Here is a 19,727-nt window from a genome sequence, read left to right as displayed (position 1 = left end):
TTCTACTGGATAACAATATGGTGAGAACCCTCTTCTGGCTAACCAGATTCCTACTTTTAGTCAGCCCCTATAATATACATTAGAGAGAGCTGATGTATTAAGGAATGCCAAGTTATATCTGATGGTTAAGACCATTGCCACAGACTGGGCTGAGACCACTAAACCAGTTTCATGTCCAATTGGAGATTACAATTCATGCACCAAAATGTGAGGAGAGTTGGTTTTTGGTTTTTTAAACATATACAGAGAGTCTCCCAGCCCTTGAGATCCAACTCTGCATTTATTTGTTTATACACATTGAAAGTACTCCTTTCACGTACAAACACATTTTCCTTTCATGCTAAACACAGTAAAAACCTGGAACAGTCGCACCTGGTTCTGGTTACACAGTAGTAATAGTAATGTGCAAGTAAACAAGAGACCAAAACCACAAATGAAGAAGATGTGTACATCAGGGGTTGGAACAGAGCTGAAGCCAGCAAGAAGTACATGTGTCTGGCCTGAAATCGGAAGTACTGATTTGAAGTCCACAGCAGAAAAAGGCCACTGGCCAATTTATATCCCCCCACTGCATGGCCACTGCTCTCATTTTTGTATCTGGGCTCTTCAAGATGAGTGTGGAAGTCCTGTAAACACTTTAACCCTGGAACTGGGTGAATCCCGTCAGGAACACAGATGAAGCAACAAACCTAAGCTAACTGTTTGACAGTTAATTCATTTTACAAAAACTAACGTTTTAAAGATGTCTTGTTATTTGTTTAAACAGAGAAAAACAAACACTCCTGGGGCGAGGGGAGGAGACAGACCCTGGGTCAAAGTTATTACAACAGCACCTGGAATTGATAGGCCTGCCTAGGAGAAACACAGGCACTGCCACGCCACAGGAAAGAGCTACTGCCTGATGCCGAGCAGACAGTCCAAACTCCGCTGACAGGTGCTATAGATCCAAGTCATAATAATCTTCCAGCTCGTCGTGAAACAAGTCCCACTCGTCCTCGGAGTCTGTCAACTCATCATCGCCTCCTGCTGCCAAAAGCATGAGCAACATCTCGCCGAGCTCAAAGGTCACAACCTCATCCTCGTCGTTCTCGAAGGGGTCGCTGCTCTCCCTCTCCTCAATGAATTCCCAGAACCGATTCCTTCGCTGGGCCTGCAAAGGGAACACAGTTATTGCTCTTGTGTGACCGAGAGTTACAAGATACATATGCTCCTGGGGCTTACAATGCTCAGCTCCCAGGTATATAACATGCAGCTAGCCATGCTTCACAATGGGATCTGCATTTACTCCTGCTATAGCTGACCACCACCAACATTTCTGCCTCAAGATACAGGTGACATTAGGAAATATGTCTCTTGCACAGTCTGCCCTCCATCACTTCCAGTCTTTGGACCACTCTCCCCTCCAATCTACGATGTATGTTTTACTAGATAAGCAAATCTGAGGTATTCACACCTTTTCGTTCTCTCTTTCAAAAAGTCTACCCCTTTGTTTTAGAAAGCAAAAGCAGTGAGACTTACTCGATATCTACTCGATGTTCCCACTTTCTGTCTCTGTGGCTCCTCTCGGCGACCATCGGGATATGCATGTTTGTAAAAACAGTTCCCTCCAAATGGACAGCTCCCACGGCCTTCATCAAAATACCTGCATGGCTTGTTGCTGGAAAGGAAAATATCGCAACCCTTACTCACAGCAGAGCCAGTCAGAATTCAGTATTGCATTTGCCTATCGTCCAGGGGGGTCTCTTTAAATATGCACCATTTGCCGCTGACACCATTTTATCAATAAAAATACATACACAGAAATGATGTATTACACTATGTGCATACCCAACAGATGTGTGCGTGGGTAGATGCATGCATAGGGAAGCTGATGACTCACAGTGCACAAGTCTACCACCTTATGACTGTATCAATTATGTATTGGGTGGGTAAGGAAAAAGCTTGTGAGGTCAATAAGTACATAGGAAAGCTAGGTGACTGTGTGGATGCATGCATCTGTGGGTGGATAAGTAAGGATGCACTGTGGGGGTGGAAAGGAGGTATGAGAGGGCTTTAGATAAACACCCTTGTTCTCCAGGTGTGCCCTTATCTCTGCAGTCTTAACTTGACAAAAGGCTGCAGCGCTCGTACCTCATTGCCTCCTTGTATTTCTGAATGAGTTTCTGCTTCTCTTCCTTCTCCTCCACCCAGTACTCACTTGGAATGACAAAGTTAGATGTGATCCGACATTCTGGGCAGGACCTGGGGAACGAAGAGACTGCACTGCAAAATTCCACATTACAGGGGCGCTCTGTCCCATTATAAAACATACCACAGCACATATCCCATCTTTAAAGATATATCCTAGTGTGCCTGGGCACTTACTGCCAGGACTTTGTACTTCTTTTTCAATCTACGTTCTCTTTTGCACAAGACGACAACCTAAACTCTTCCTCTTCTTTCAGAGCTCAACTCAGCAGCTGATCGTTTTGTCTCCAAAGAACTTGGGGGGGAGGGGAAAAAAACATTTCACACAGACTCCTTTTTCTTTAGATTTAGATAAATTTATTTTTTTTGTAGTTTTGTTTGGTTTTTGTATTTGTTTGTTTGGGTTTCTTTAGAACGCCTCAAAGAGGGTATGGGTCATTGGCTGGCTAATAAGGGCAGTGAAAAGTTAGGAAACATACATTCAGAACTGGTTAATCTGTTTTCACCATCTAATCTGGGTGCCTGAAACCTTTAAACGGTAACTAACTGAAGACAAAACATGACTTTCATCCAAATAAGTGGATTTTGCAAACTAATCTAGATTAACTAGGTCAGACTGTAATACAAACAAAATGCTACCCCTGGAAGATGACTTCAGTTCTGGATTAATGTTAGTTAGGATGCATTAAATGCAGTCTTTGTGGGGGAACTTTGTTGCAAGTTGTCACAAGATACTAAATTCTTCCCACGTAACAAAGCACAATCAAGATGGGGAAGTGCCTCACTTTATAATCTTGCTCTCAAATTGTTTAGCGCTTCTCCACTTGCGGATGCATTTGAGACAGTAAGTATGGTTGCAGTTGGAGAGGATCCCAAAGCGGCGCTCGCTGGGGTTGGCTTTTTCATATACCACCTCCATGCAGATCCCACACACCATGTCTTTACTACGCTGAACGGCAAATGAGAGCTCCATGTCCTTCTCATGAGCCTCAATGCAAGACTGAAGAGGAGAGAGAGAAAACCAGCCTGTAATCTTGTGCACTATTTAATACGTTTTGACTCACTAGTTTCATCTTAAATGTATTCTCCCCACATTCTACACTAAAAAGGATATAAACCATCTGGAAGGTTCAGGTCGTCAAAAAACAATCTTTCAGGTAATAGGAGGCAATGGTCAACTTCAAGTTCAGGCTCTTTTCCAAGAACCCAGGCAGAAATGGCTGAACTAAAACTTCACGAAAACTGACCTAAGTTACCCACATTTGAGTGTTTGAAACAAGCATTAGTACAATTATACAGACTTTATCCTCAATGCAGACAGCGTCCAGCTTCTTTTAAACAAGGCTGCTTTGAAAACAGCCTTGACAGGAAATAGTTCAGTTTGCAATGTGGACCTTCTTGTTAACTGACTGACTTGCATGCAGTCAACTTCAGAAGAAAGGGAATGAATGACAAGTGATTGCACAAGGCAAGGGAGTAACCTGAAGCTATTCAACACACAAGCCATTTGTATCCTTACCTTTATGTGTTGGGATCTCTGGGCAGCATCAACTGGATGTAAAACCTGCAACCCACACATGTCACACACATCCCCATGGATATACACGCAGTTCTCTCCATAACGACATTCTCCTACTGCAGCGTAGGGGCACAGTTGCTTCTTCATCTCCACATTTGCTTGCTGCTTTTCATACTCTTCCTCAATTACCATTCCCTGCAAAGGTGTTTCGATGCAGGAAGGGGCAGCTGCAGGGGGAAGTTAGAGATGGTAAATGTGTTACATTTGAGTGTTAGGGTTTGCAATGCATGCTTTTCAGCTATAAAAACTTTCAGCAAACCAACTCAGTTTATCCAAGGAACATAACAATAAAGCCCTCAAAACCTCGCCCTGAAATGACGTAGCAATTTCTTCACCCTAGAAGGAAGTGCGGAAGTAGTTTCAACTCTGATTTTCGCAGCTTTCAATATAAGCAAGGCAAGGCAATCAGTGCATTAGTGGTGAGAGTCAACCTTATCCAACAGGACAAGGTCAATACTAAGAAAACTGACCAGTTCTGAAAGCAGGTAAATACTCTTGTGGTTCAACCATGCTTGTAACAAGGTTTGGTTCAAGTATGAACTGAATTAAATCATGCTGACAGTAGGTTAAAAAGTCCCTCCTGCTTTTTGAATCAGTTCAAACATGATTTACATGGGCTGAAACAAGCTTCAGTACATGGTGGTTAAACTCTTGTGCTTCAGCCACTAAAACTGGTGTTTTGTCCCTATACAGCCAACACCTAGGCCCTGTAGAAGAGGAAGGATACTTACCAGGAGGACTAACTTGGAGCTACAAAAATACTGCCTCAACAGATTCTTATGCTCATGAGTCATGTTAGTTAGCATGCTGTTGCACAGGCTGCAGTTCTTAAGCAGTTAGTTGCTGGGGTGGCTTTCACTGCTGGAGTCACAGGAATGTTCTAGAACAGAGGATAAGAACCCTGCCCAAGTCTCTTACTACTTCTCTGGCAAATCTCAAATCCCCCTTCTGAAGTGTAAGGCGGGATAACGAGCGTGGATTTGTTGAGATCATACCTGCAGAGAATTCTGATCACAGATAAGTAATCTTTGTTTCCTCTTCATAAATTGCCTCGGCTGTTCTTCATTCTGGGGAGAAGAACTAGCAATATTAGTCCCCCAGGAACTAGCTGAAATAGTGATTAAAGGACTTCTGTTCCTAATCAGCCATAGGATTTGTCCTGGTCGTCAAGAGAACACTGAGTAAGTTTGTGAATTAAATTTAAAGAAAATGCTCTCCAAGTTCCTAGATATGTCTACAGACAGTTCTAAATTAAATTGGCAGTGTTGCAGCAACCCTAGTCAAAGGAGTGCCAGCAGCTTTTGATTAACAGGATCCCTGCCTGGTCATAAATTGAGCTGAAAATCTTATCCATTTGTCTACTCCCTCTGGGCTGAGATGGATTCCTCTTGAGATTTCTCCCTCTGTGCCAGGAACCTACAGGGTGATTTGTGAAATGGTATAACTGAATTTCCTTTTATCATCCAAATTATGGAATAGCCTCACCAACTCAGTCATGAGCCGAGGAAAGATAATGGTTCAGTTTAAATGACAAGTGAGATGCCACTTTGGCATGAGGACAAAACTTAAGTTTATCCATATTGAACACTAAGGAAGATCAGCAATGGCACCTTGCATTTCTGATCAACATTACAAAATAAGCAAAGAAGAAAACAGTCTAGGTTCGAATGGATCTTCTGTTGACCTAGTGAGCACCAGGTTCAGATAGGTGAAAAAAGACAACTATTCTTAAAGGCTTAATAGATGCTTAATTTAAAGGCTTACTTTAACTGTGGGGAAAGATAATCCATGATTTGATATGGGAAAGAAAAAACAATCCAATATAAAACAACGAGGACAGGATCTGGAGGCTCTTTCCTTAAAGGAATGAGAAACAGTTCCATTTTAGGGCATAAGATTTCCAATGGAAGGCTTACAAGTTCTAATGTAATTTGCCAGGTTTCTTCCAAGAACAGTCTTCATCTACTAAACTCCAAGATGTAAAATGCCATAGGGAGGAACTATGGATCTGGGTGCAGGTTCAATCCTCCCTTGTGAGATAACAGGTCTGGAAAAGAAGAGAAGAATCACCTGTTGCTCCTCTGCCAGAATGAGGCCTAGAACCAGAACTCATTTATAATGTGGTACTACAAGAATTGTGTGTTGCCTCTTGCATCTTCTCTACAAGAACCAGAGGCAAAAGAGGGGGAAAAATAAGGTCTCCACCCCCATGGAGCAGAAAAGTAGGGGACAAGCATCACTGCTTTTGTGCAAATTGTCAGGCATTTGGTATACTCTGCAGAAGTAAGTAAGTATTTCTGGATGCCCCCACTTTGAGGTAAGTTGAACCACAAAAGGCTTACTTTAAAGTTCAGTCATATTGATCCTGGCTCAGCTTGTTTGCTATGGATTTTTTTTTTTGCCCCAGGCAAGCGAAAGACAAAAGAATGACAATTCTCAACTCACTAATCCCAAAGACTTGCTTTTCAACAAAGAGAAAGCTCTCCAGTTGCTCCCATTCTTCAATCCTCCATGCATCACGATACTACTACACTGGGATGAAGGGACCTCCGTTGGTTGCCAGAGTACATGTAACTCTCCTGACTGAGCAAAAAAAAATAAAAAAAATAAAAAAAGGTCCAGCAGGCTGTTGAGTAAGCCTGCAAGCTATTCTTTCATCTGCATCACGGGAAGGAAGGAAGCAGCTTTCAAGAGGTTTACAATGGAGAAATGGGGTAGATCCTGGATCATGACGTTTTCCCCTCCACACTGCTTGGCTGTTCTTCTCAGCCATTCCAGAGATTAGTCTGGCTTGCCGATTATACCTAAGTACTGGAAGTGAATTGCCAAGCTTGAACCTCAAGAGTATTGCCTGGGTGTTTGTTACTCCAAACATACACAAAGCGCACAACTCAAAGACCAAGGCTTCCAGACTAATCTTGAGGAAAAGCATTGTTGCTTTTCAAGTTATCGTGCATAATTTTCCATGAAAGCTTGAATCTGAACTTTACAGAAACAACCTGAAAGCTCTGAGATACAGGTGTCTTCTTAAGGTCACTTTCAGAACATCACATGTATCAGATATATTGTTAGCAGCACACAACATTATCTTTAGCTGCTTCTTGACATTCCCAAGCAACAGCTTTCATTTCTCTTGGCTAACAATAATATTCCAAGAAGGGCAGGAGCCTGGACTAAAGGTGCAAATCATAATTCTGCCACAACACAGATAAATGACAATCTTCATTAAGAACCAAAAAAAGAACAACTGCCTTGGCTCTTATCCATTTGACCTGGTGTCCTTGAATTACTGTCCAGAGGTGCTGATCTTACAGCCTTGAAAGACCGGATCTTCTGGGCCAAATAATGGCTGTCACAACCAAATGAGAACCTGGAGTCAGGGAAGTCCTTGTGGCCCTGAAAAAGCCCATCAGGTTCTTTGCTACTGAAACAAATGGCTAGCTGCAACAGAAGCTTTTTTTGTAGACTCCATAAGGCACACTAATACAGTACTATTTCCCTCCTTTGATTCCCAGGGCTAGATTTTTAAAGCTAGCTATCTTTTAAAGTTGTCTTGGTACCTAAAAATGCAGATAGTCCTCTGTGAAAATCCCACCAGATGCTTATCTGCAGCTTTATGTGCTGGATACCTTTAAAAATCTCCCAACATACTAAAGATTTTGTCTGTTCCTGAACTGCATATACAAAAAGTTCTCAAGAGTCTAGTGTGATTGGCATGTATTAAAATAGGAAGAAGCTGAGAGGTGTTCCTCATGGAACATGGAAGGAATCTCCTCAGTCATGAGTTCCTCTTCCCCTCCTATTCCAAAGTGTCATTTTAATTCGTAGGTACTCGGGAGAAATCTCCCCTGGAGCTAGTATATTATTCCTACCCCCCGTATGGCTCAGAATCCAGTGACCGATGAGCACTTTTTACTCCTGGGGGAATCCTGCGTCACTGCTCACGCACAGAATTCATGTCCCCGGCAGATTTCTTTGCTTCCCCGCAGAAAAATGACTTCTGATGGGAAAGCAAAGGGAAGCTGCAAAAGCGGTCATGCGCCCCTCCCCGGCGGCACAGGCAGGTTGGCTCGGGTCCCAGAGCAGCCGGTAGAGACATAAATCACCGCCAGGGGAGGGAGACAATTGTGCAAATGAGAGAGACAGACGGACAGATACACTGTCCCTCTCACTCGCTATTGCAGCACACTCAGCATGGAGGGGCAGGGCTTCAGGGTGTTTCTGAGGAGGTAGGCATGGGGCAGGCTCTGTCCCCTCAGGCAGAGCAGAATGTAGCAGCCTGCCTGCTTAGTGAATTGTTCCCATTGTCTTTGTGAATTCCCCCGGAGTATAAAACAGATAAAAGTTTTAAGGCTCTTTCACATTGCCAGAGTGGTGTAAAGCAGTGGTTCTCAAAGCCAGTCCGCCACTTGTTCAGGGAAAGACCCTGGCAGGCCAGACCGGTTTGTTTACCTGCTGCGTCCGCAGGTTTGGCCGATCGCAGCTCCCACTGGCCGCGGTTTGCTTCTCCAGGCCAATGGGGGCTGCAGGAAGGGCGGCCAGCATGTCCCTTGGCCTGCGCCGCTTCCTGTAGTCCCCAGTGGCCTGGAGCGGCGAACCACGGCCAGTGGGAGCCACGATCGGCCAAACCTGCAGACGTGGCAGGTAAATAAACTGGTCCGGCCTGCCAGGGGCCTTACTGTAAAGGACAGTATGGCCTTATAAATACTTATGGTGCTTTCATGATTAGAACTGGTCTACATTTTTGGATTGAAAAAATTTCCTATCAAAATGTGCTCCATGAACTGTTTGCTACTGACCTTTCTGAAGATGGTCAGTAGCCAATATAAATTGCGAGTCTGATTCCCCAGCCCTCACTTGCTCGTCTGTTGCCTATGAGGTAACACCGAGCATATGGCTGCATATATTTGTTGTCTAATAACTAGAAATTAAGGGTCAAACCTAGCTACATTACTATTTGGCAAGGGTCTTGGGGATTTCCTCCATTGCTCCCGACTCTCATTCGCCATCCACCTTATTGTAGTTTAAATAAATTACCAAAATAATTGAAATCAGAGTGATTATATTGTGTTATTTTGACAAATAAAATATGAAGACTTTTGCAGAATTTTAAAATATTGTGCGCAGAATTTTTAATTTGTTGCAGAATTCCCCTAGAAGTAACTTTTATAAATTAAAAATAAATACCCTGAAGAACTCCAAGGAATAGAAAGTATTTTTTAAATAAAAGGATGTGGAATGAGACCGGGGGAAATACAAAGTTATTTAGGAACATAGGACTAGGAGAGGCCTCCTGGGTCGAAGCCAATCCCCCGCTATTGCAGACAACCCTCTCATATATAATTCTATTCAGAAACCTACCAAGCTCCATCTTAAAACTAGTTAGGTTGTTAGTCCCCATTGTTAACTCCCTACTGGGAGGCTGTTCCAAAACATCACTCCTCAGATGGCTAAAAACCACGTTCTAATTTCCATCCTGAATTTATGGGCAGAGCTATCCATTCATTCTATGTCAACATTATCCTTTAGCTTAAATAGCTCTTCTGCTGTTTAACTCCCCCAGCACCTGCAATGTATTTCAAGAGCAATCATAACCCCTCTCAGCCTTCATTCTTCTAGGCTAAGCAAGCCATGCTTTTGGTCTCCTCTCATAAGTTAGGTTCTCCATTCCCCTGCTCATCGTGGTAGCCCTCCTCTGCACCTGTTCCAATTTTTAAATTTTTTTTTTAAAATGGGTGACCAAAATTGTCCATAGTACAGATAAGGTTTTACCATCACTTCTATTAATACTTATCTCTACTGGAAATACCTTCCCTGATGCATCCTAGGATTGCATTTGCCTTTTTCACCACCACATCACACTGATGGCTCAGTTATCCTGTGACTGACGAATACGCACATGCCTTTTTATCATTTCCACCTGATCTAGGGTGATCATATTTCTCTATGCTGAATACGGGACACTTGGCAAAGGTACTCATATTCAAGCGAGTTCAATGGCAATTAAATCAGAACTATGCAGTACAAACATTCAAATTAACAAACAAGTTGACTGAGCCCGTTAAAAAGAAATCCTGTATCGTTGGCTTCTTTTGATTTACCCTCTTATCTTTAAGGTTCACATGGGGAGGGGTGACACACACACAGTCCCGTACACCTCTCTCACACAGGGATGGTGACCAACCGACCTGACCCTCCCTGCCCATCGCTCTCCACCCTCCTTGCCTGGCTGGGCCTCCGGCATGGACCTGCCTCTCCTGGTACCTGGCGCTGCGTCTTCCCAAGGCAACAAGTGGGGAGGCATGGAGGGTCACATAGTCCTCTCCCCAGATTTCTGCCAGGGTTCACACCAGAATGTGGCCAGCAGCAGCCTTCTGGCATTGTGTTGGAGGGAACGGACGGGAGCTGCTTCCAGCCACAGGGGTAGGGGTGGGGGAGGGATGACCTGTAGAGTCTTTGCAGAGCTCATCTCTTCTCTCCCCCCACCCCCCATGTAGCTGGAAGCAACTTGTCCCTTCCTGCCCGCATTAGTGTCGAAAGACAGCTAACACTTCCAGGCTGCTGCTGGCCACCAACATAACCCAGCTGCCTTTGGCTACAGCATGGGCAGGAAGGGGTTAAGCCCTAAGAATGCATTGTGCACCAGGGCCCAGGGAACCTGACTGCACAGGCTTCAGCGAACCTGGCCAGAGAGGTGGCTCAGCAGGGGAGGATGCCTAGGGGATGGAGCAGCCACGCTCCCTGGGGGCAAGACCCAGGGTGATGGAAAGGGTGGGTGAAGAGGGTGCTAAGTCCCTGCCCCGGGGTTGCTGTGGAGCCTGCAGGTTCGGGGCATGAACAGGCTGGAAATCGCTTCCCCCCCCCTCACTCCAGAGCTTAGCTGAGGGGTGGAGAGGCTTCCCTGTGCCAGAGCTGTGCGGGGCTTTGGCACATACGGGACTCTGCTCCTCCAAGTCAGCACCCCGGGCCGGAGGTTCTTGGGCTTTCCTGCAGTGGGAGAAGGAAGGAGCCTGCCAGCCAGGCTATTGGTGAGTTGAGCGCTTTGACCAGGGGCTGGGGGGACAAAGCAGGGCGTGGACAGCGAGAGGAGGACCATGTAGAGGGCCAATGGATGGGCAGCAGAGGGGACATGTAACTGGCTGCCGCCTGGCGCCTCCCCACACTCACCAGCCACCACAGCGCACAGCCAGCATGAAATGGGACGGGGCCCTGCTGGCCAAAAACCAGCACACAGCAGGGGTTGCGCTGATGGACCAGCAGGGGGAGCAGCCAGCCCCACGCGCTGCATCTTCGCCCCACCACTAGCCTTTCACATCCACCCCCATCAACGGCCACTAGACCCCACCCCCCTCACCGCTGGGCGGGAGGCTGTCGAGCAGGGATCAAGCCAGCGGGAGGACCCACCAGTACTGATGTGTGTGGGGGGGGGGGGAACAGAAAATATGGGGCAATTTGCCCATTTTAAAGAAAAAGTCGGGACACCCACAGGAGGGCTTAAATACGGGACATCTGGTCACCCTAACCTGACGACACCCCAGTTCATAGCAAAAATTCTTGTTAGTCCCTAAATGCATGACCCTGCACTTTATGCTATTAATTTTAATTCAATTTCTATTACTCCAGTCCTCAAAGTCATCCAGTTCTTCCTCCTCTGTATTGACGATGCCTCTCAGCTTTGTTAGACTCATGCTCTGGTGACCCTGAGTCTCCATAAATTGTGTCCCTGACCAAGCATGGAGAGGACCCAGCCTCAGTAAGACCAAGCAAGTTAAGAATGTTGGCCAAACAGCATTCCTAAATGTCAAGGCACTGAAGAAGAAACTTCAAAACACAGCTCTGCTCTTAGATCCAGTATTCAACTGATTTCACAAGCAGAAGGTTTTTTGAACTATGTGCCCCTTTGCCCCAGTGAAAACAGAGATCTGCATACTGTCACTATAGAGAAGAAGCACAGTAAGGGAAAACAGGTGGATCTTTATTCCTGTGGACCTATTGGAACATCCAAGCTACACAGACCAAATGATTATCACAGTCACCAATTCTGATACCTCCAGAACAGAATTCAGCCTGCAAGATGACTGCCTTCAAAATCAAACAGCACCAAAAGCTGCCCTTTCCTTGGAGTCTTAACTGTGAAATTATTCTCTGTTCACACCAGCAGAAGAGGTAGATGGTGAACTCAGTATGCAGATATGAGGGCATCAAGAGTTGCTGCAGGAACAGAATGCGTCTAATAATCTCAGAACTATACTGACTCAACACCAAAGTTCCCTCCACCCCAGCCATGATGGTGTGGTGTAACAGCTATTCATGCTCCAAGGTCTTATTTGGAGTTTTTGTTGCCCTGATTCACGGATGCTATATGGCCAGGCAGTAGAACCTCTTTTAAGTAAGCATTTTCAGCCAGCTTGTTTCCTCCTGGGCCTGGGAATAAAGGCAACACAAAGATTCTCCAAGGCAGACCAGACAACAGATGTACTGATCACATATATTTTGGTAACAAGAGGGGCACCCTCTTGAAATCTGATTTCTTGCCAACATCATCCATGGTGTCCTATGAAAAGTCAATTATAGAAAGATAAACACTAGAAAGAAAAGAATCTAATATTGTTTCAATTAAAAAATTGTATATGTACAACACACACATGCACCGCTTCTCTAAGGGGAGAGAGAGGGAACTTGAAGGAGAAGGTTCTGCAACCTACTTAGACCAGGGAAAAAAGGGAATGGAGGAACTACAGGGCGAGCCCTTCATTATACAGGTTCTAGAACATTTGGGTCCGTGCCCCAGGTGCTCCATTACCCCCAATAACTGCTATGGAATCACTGTGCTGCCTATGCAAGAGTATGTGAGCCAACTTCAGAATAGGGGGGATCAACTAAAAACAATTCATGAAGAATATATTCCACTTTAAAAACAAAACATTCACACTCATTACAGATGGCTTAAGATGACAAAACACTGAAGTAGTTTGCACACTGCATGTAATTTGTGAACCCACAAAAGAAAATTACCGTTATCCCATGATCAGCTTACCACGTCCACAATATGGCTGCCCAGGGACAAATTCTACAGCATTCACCCAGTCTTCAGCACCTGCTCCTGTAGCTGCCAGATCTGTATCTTTAACTTCAGTCTCACCAGTGCTTGCTTCAAGTGCTTCAGGGAGAGATGGGAGGTCTGAAGATGCTGATGGATAAGTTTTTGCAGCTGGATTCACAGTAGTCACTTCTTCCCGCTTCAATGGCTTGGTATGTTCATATCTAACAAATTAAATGCTGCATGTGAACTCAGTAAGAAGTCACCCATACAACAGTCTTGTACAAAGGACTGATACACAAGCACAGGGAAATGGAGTCACTGAGGCATAATACCAGAGGTGCCCTAAATATCCCAGAGCTAGATTAGAAAAGTGACCCTTTACATAAACAGAAACAGTTTACTTTAAAACCTACCAGCTCTGTTTAAGGGGACAGTAGCTATTGGTGATTTTGCAGGAGATGAAGCAGTCCACAGCAAATTTGCCTGTGTGCTTCTTACAACAGCTTATTTCAACCATATCTGAAGCTAGCCCTTTCAAAGCACATGCAGATATGCTATTATTGAATACTTCCTACTTGCTCAACATTAATCACTGTGCCTCATTCAAATATCCTTCTGTCTAACTTCAGACATTAAAAACCAAACAGCTACTCTGACTCAGTAAACACACTTTCCCCATCCATGGATGTAAGGCCAGGGAGTTTGATGAGCACAAAAGGTGTCACTATTTCCTAATGAGAGACCTTAATCCCCTATGCACCAAGAGACTGAAAATGTTGCTTCCTTAGAAGTCCAAGTCCTGACAGCCATCAGGCTCCACAGACTAAAACATTAGTTTCATTTGCAGATCTGCGATTTATTTTTCTGTTAATATTTCAGAGGTATTTGCCAAAGATTTTTACACTGATGAGAACAGTAATGAAGAAGATACAATTGTTAAAACATAAAGGCGAAGAAGTACTCAGTCTGATTGGAGTGGGCATCCTAGTTCTGTGTAAATCAGTAACATTCTCAAAGGGAAGTCAACCATGCCTCTCAGCATGGTTCCCTTGCTCTTTCAATTGAGAATCTTAAGCCTTCACACATCTTCAAATGGATGATGACTAAGCCCTGGTCTACACTACAGGGTTAGGTCGAATTTAGCCACGTTAGGTCAATTTAAAAATGACTGCCTCCACACAACCAACCCCAGTCCGTTGACCTAAAGGGCTCTTCAAATAGACTTCTGTACTCCTTCCCACCAAGGGGAGTAGCGCTAAAAATAGACTTTGCTGGGTCGAATTTGGGGTAGTGTGGACGCAAATGGACGGTATTGGCCTCCGGGAGCTATCCCAGAGTGCTCCATTGTGACTGCTCTGGACAGCACTTTGAACTCTGATGCACTAGCCAGGTACACAGGAAAAGCCCTGGGAACTTTTGAATTTCATTTCTTGTTTGGTCAGCATGGCGAACTCAGCAGCACAAGTGACCATGCAGTCCCCCCAGAATCGCAAACAAGCTCCAGCATGGACCGAACAGGAGACACTGGATCTGATTGCTGTATGGAGAGAAGCATCTGTGCAGGCCAAACTCTGATCAAAAAGAAGAAATGCAAATATATGCACCAAAATCTCACAGGGCATGTTGGAGAGAGGCTACAATAGGGGGACACAGCAGTGCCGCGTGAAAGTTAAGGAGCTCAGGCAAGCCTACCAAAAGAAAGGAGGCAAACGGTCGCTCCGGGTCAGAGCCCCATACATGCCGCTTCTATGATCAGCTGCATGGCATTCTGGGGGGAGGAGACACCCTACTACTATCCCACCACTGTCCGTGGACACCTGCAAAGGGGGAGGGGGGTCTCACGCAACAGGGAGGAGGATTTTGTGGATGAGGAAGAGGAGGAGAAGGAGGAGAATACACAACAGGCAAGCAGTGAATCCGTTCTCCCCGACAGCCAGGACCTTTTCATCACCCTGGAGCCAATACCCTCCCAAGGCGGGATCCCCGACTCTGAAGCTGGAGAAGGCACCTCTGGTGAGTGCACATTTGTCACTAAAGTACAGGGTTTTAAAGCAATAGTGTTTAATGTTTGATTTGCCCTGAAGAACTGGGATGCATTCGCGGCCAATACAGCTACTGAAAAAGTCTGTTAATGTGTCTGGGGATGGAGCGATAATCCTCCAGGGACATCTCCATGAATCTCTCCTGGAGGTACTCTGAAAGCCTTTGCAGAAGGTTTCTGGGGAGGGCTGCCTTATTTTGTCCTCCACGGTAGGACACTTTACCACGCCAAGCCAGTAGCAAGTATTCGGGAATCATTGCAGCACAAACCATGGCAGCGAATGGTCCTGGGTTTTGGTTGCATTCAAGCAACATTCGGTCTATATCTTTCTCTGTTAGCCTCAGGAGAGTGATATCATTCAGGGTCACCTCGTTGAAATAAGGGAATTTTTGTAAGGGAACAGTAAAAGGACCCCGTTCATGCTGGGCTGTTTGCGCTTGGCTAAAAAGGGATCATCCCGGAGAATAGCCACGCAGTGGGGGGAGGGGAGAAGGGATCATCCCAGAGAATAACCACACGGAGGGGTGGGGGGAGGTGTGTTCTGCACACCCACTCGAAAACCACAGCCCCTCCTTTTAAATGTGAAACCCAACCAGCATCGCTTGCTATGGAAAAGGAGGGCGCTGCAGTTTGAAAACATTCCTACATGTTATAAAGGCGTAAAAAGCCAACCCCACGTACCAAAAGGCTTACCATGGCTGCCTGGAATTCTGTTGCCCAGCTTTTACCAGCAGGCGCTCAATATAAAAGGCAAAATGCAACCTTGTACCTAAAGCACATGTGCTGTCTGCTGTGAATTGCTTGATTCACTGTGAAAGAGTCTCCCTTTTATTCTCAGAAATGTATCTTAAATTTTACTCTCCCTTTTTATCTCCCCCAGGTGCAAATGTTTCTACGCTCCCCCTACCATCTCTGTGCCTGAGGTTATCGCAGATTAGAAGACGAAAAAAAACGCACTTGCAATGACATATTTGCCAAGCTCATGCAGTCCCCCCGCACTGATAGGGCACAGCTTAATGCATGGAGGCATTCAGTGGCAGAGGCCAGGAAAGAATTAAGTGAGCATGAAGAGCGGAGGCAGGACACGATGCTGAGGCTAATGGGGGAGCAAACAGACATGATAAAGCATCTGTTGGAGCTGCAGGAAAGCCAACAGGAGCACAGACCCCCAGCTGCATCCAATGTATAACCGCATGCCCTCCTCCCCAAGTTCCATATCCACCTCACCCAGATGCCCAAGAACGTGGGGGAGGAAGCTCCGGGCACCCAGCCACTCCATTCCAGAGGATGGCCCAAGCAACAGAAGGCTGTCATTCAAACAGTTTGATTGTTAGTGTGACTACAATGTGGCCTTGTCCTTCCCTCCTCCCTCACCCCACCCGGGCTACTTTGTCCGTTATCGCTCTTTTTTTTTAATTAATAAAGAATGCATGGTTTCAAAACAATAGTTACTTTATTTAGAAGGGGGGAGGGTGGTTGGCTTACAGGGAATTAAAATCAGCAAAGGGGGCAGGTTTGCATCAAGGAGAGAGAGACACACACACACCCCTGTCACACTATAGCCTGGCCAGTCATGGAAACTGGTTTTCAAAGCCTCTCTGGTGCGCAGTGCATCTAGCTGTGCTCTTCTAATTGCCCTGGTGTCTGGCTGCTCAAAATCAGATGCCAGGCGATTTGCCTCAACTTCCCACCCCACCATAAATGTCTCCCCCTTATTCACAGACATTATGGAGCACACAGCAGGCAGCAATAACAATGGGAATGTTCGTTGTGCTGAGGTCTGACCTAGTCAGCAAACAGCGCCAGCGAGCTTTTGAACGTCCAAAGGCACCATTTTGCACTTGCTCAGCCTATAGTTGAACTGCTCCTTAATACTGTCCAGGCTGCCTGTGTAAGGCTTCATGAGCCATGGGAGCAAAGGGTAGGCTGGGTCCCCAAAGAAAACTATTGGCATTTCAACATCCCCAACAGTAAATTTCTGGTCTGGGAAGTAAATCCCTTCTTGCAGCTGCTTGAACAGCCCAGAGTTCCTAAATATGCGAGCATCATGCACCTTTCCCGGCCATCCCACGTTGATGTCGGTGAAAAGTCCCTTGTGATCCACCAGTGTTTGCAGCACCATTGAGAAGTACCCCTTGCAGTTTATGTACTGGTTGGCAAGGTGGTCTGGTGCCAAAATGGGATATGCATTCCATCTATCGCCCAGCATAGTTAGGGAACTCCATTGCAGCAAAGCCATCCAGTATGACCTGCATATTTCCCAGAGTAACTAGCCTTGATAACAGAATGTCAATGATTGCACTGGCTACTTGGATTACAGCAACCCCCACAGTAGACTTGCCTACTCCACATTGATTCCCTACTGACCGGTAGCAGTCAGGCATTGTAAGCTTCCATAGGGCTATCGCCACTCGCTTCTCAACTGCCAGAGCAGCTCTCATCTTGATATTCCTGCGCTTCAGGGTGGGGGAAAGCAACTCACAGAGTTCCAGGAAAGTGGCCTTACGCATGCGAAAGTTTTGCAGCCACTGTGAATCATCCCATACCTGCAAGACTAAGTGGTCCCACCAGTCTGTGCTTGTTTGCCTGGCCCAGAATCGGCATTCCACTGTATCAACCAGCCCCACTGTTGCCATGATGTCCCAATTGCCACAGCTCATGCTTTCAGGAACATCTGTGTCCATGTCCTCATCAAAATCCTCCTCATGCTGGCGTCTCTGCATATAGTCCAGGATAATGTGCGAGGTGTTTACAATGCTCACAACAGCAGTGGTGATGGCGAGTGGAGTGGGCTCCATGCTTGCCGTGGTATGGCATCTGCACGGGTAACCCAGGAAAAAAGGCGCAAAACGATTGTCTGCCATTGCTTTCACGGAGGGAGGGGCAACTGACGACATGCACCCGAAACCACCCACGACAATGTTTTTGCCCCATCAGGCATTGGGCACTTAATCCAGAATTCCAATGGGCAGCAGAGACTGCGGGAACCGAGGGATAGCTACCACCAGTGCACCACTCTGTAAGTCAATACTAGCCAAGGTAGTGAGGACGCACTCCGCCGACTTAATGCGCTTCGTGGGGACATACGCAATCAACTGTATAAAATCAATTTCTAAAAATCGACTTCTATAAAAATATAAACCTAATTTCATAGTGTAGATATACCCTTAGTGGTATAGGCCAGAGTATAAAAATGGCTGTTCAGAGATTTCCGCAGGTTTACATTCATATAATAGTAATTCCACTACCCATGAGAGAGAAAAAAAGATTAGATTTTGTACTAGGTTTTATTTTGATATCATTAGTGTTCCTGCAGTGTGCAGCTGTATACAATCATGCTATAAATATTTGACTATATGCAGGTTTCACTAACTAGGATGTTAAGTCAGAGACCTAAGAGTAGCCTTTGAAGTTTATTCAATTTATGACTGTTTAGCCTTGCTAAACCTGTTCCACATTGGGACAATTTCAAAATCCTTTGCATGCACACTCCTCTTGTCAGAGAGTTACAGGCTTCTTATTTTAAGTAAGGTTAAGCTTGCATGAGCAAGTTCACACCTGTTTGCACAGACAATACTTTAGATGCCTCGCTACTATACTTCAAAGTTATATTCCCTAGAAAGGGCCTTAAAAGCGTCACACGCTCACTTTTCAACAGCTATGGGTACAATCAGAAGCACAGATGAAAGGGGAATCAGTTATTTCTGAAGATAACGACCCACTTACCAAGTGTAACTGATTATCGCACCAGCCCTGTCAGTTTGAAAAAGTCATCTAGATTTTGACAAATAGGTCTAATTATGCAATTGTTATCACACATGCCAGATCTGAATTCTGCTTGTATCTGAACAATGGTCTCCTCCCTCCCTTTCCCTGTTTATTCCTGCTGTGAAGTAAGCAATACATTTGAGACATCACTGTAGGACTCAGCAAAAAGGAGGAGGTGGGTTGTGAAGGAGAGATTCTTATTAAAACAATTTGGCAGTTTCAATGGAATATAGGAAAATATTGCTCAAGTTTTGTTTTCGCTCTTATTTTCTCCCATTAATAGACATCCTCCATTGAGTCTTACACACTGGAACTTGAGGATGAAAGTCCCTCTTTCAAAAGAAGTAACATTCAGTAATCTTTCCTTACCGGCAACGATCTCCGTAAGCACAGCATCCTCGCTGATAATACCTGCACACCATAGCAGACTGACTTGTGGAGAGATCATGGGAGTAACGGCAGTTGTTCCCTTCCTTGCAAACCCCATGCATGAAATACCTGCAAGACAGAAGGTTACAGAAGTGGACCAATGGAAGAGCTATGCAGATTAGGATTTTCAGATATATTACCATCCAAAGTAAATGTAAATGTAAATGAAATGAAAGCAATGTTGAATTAATAAGAACTTCAGTATTAGAGAGTGATGAGCTCCTGGACCACATGCCAATGTAAGGCTATAAATAAAGTTTAAATGAAGGTGATTAAGAATAAATCATGGTGAGAGGTACCCCATTTTAAATGCACCTGGTTTGTACTTCTAAATTTAAGATTATGTTGAGAGACTGCAAGGGTAGACTGCCAAGAAGAAAAAAAAGCCAGTGAGCCACATGCTGCCCCAACACTCTGGTGCAGAGGGTAGCAAAACCCAGGAGGAGGAAATTGGAACACCAATTCTGTGAGGAGAATAGCAGTTTATTCTCTTACTTTGACCCAAGTACCACAGAAGCCCATTGATGGCTCTGGGCCAGGGAAAAGCCAAAACATATTCCCCAGGGGGCTGAAGTCTACCTGAAAGATACAGCTGGTTGTACAAACAGTAACACCCACCTCTAATAATACAATCTCTACCACTGAGGCCTTCAGTACGGTCACTGAAGACGATATCAGCA

The 19,727-nt window shown here is 45.2% G+C and overlaps 1 protein-coding gene across 1 annotated transcript in view; it reads right to left on the bottom strand.

The window, feature by feature from the left end:
- Positions 1 to 261: 261 nt before the first annotated feature.
- Positions 262 to 19,727, bottom strand: part of MKRN1 (makorin ring finger protein 1) — a 36,270-nt gene continuing 16,804 nt past the window's right edge. Inside the window, exons 2-8 of the mRNA XM_048830756.2 lie at positions 18,988 to 19,116; positions 12,804 to 13,030; positions 3,707 to 3,933; positions 2,973 to 3,187; positions 2,131 to 2,241; positions 1,519 to 1,657; positions 262 to 1,150 (exon numbers count right to left, since the gene is read on the bottom strand). Of these exons, the coding sequence (XP_048686713.1) occupies positions 938 to 1,150; positions 1,519 to 1,657; positions 2,131 to 2,241; positions 2,973 to 3,187; positions 3,707 to 3,933; positions 12,804 to 13,030; positions 18,988 to 19,116 (1,261 nt within the window). The 3' untranslated portion in view covers positions 262 to 937. The remainder of the gene's footprint in view (positions 1,151 to 1,518; positions 1,658 to 2,130; positions 2,242 to 2,972; positions 3,188 to 3,706; positions 3,934 to 12,803; positions 13,031 to 18,987; positions 19,117 to 19,727) is intronic.

Source organism: Caretta caretta, chromosome 1 (assembly GCF_965140235.1).
Source record: "Caretta caretta isolate rCarCar2 chromosome 1, rCarCar1.hap1, whole genome shotgun sequence".
NCBI lineage: Eukaryota > Metazoa > Chordata > Testudines > Cheloniidae > Caretta > Caretta caretta.
The sequence above is the reverse complement of the archived record's forward strand: the minus strand, read 5'-3'. Positions and strand labels throughout refer to the sequence as shown.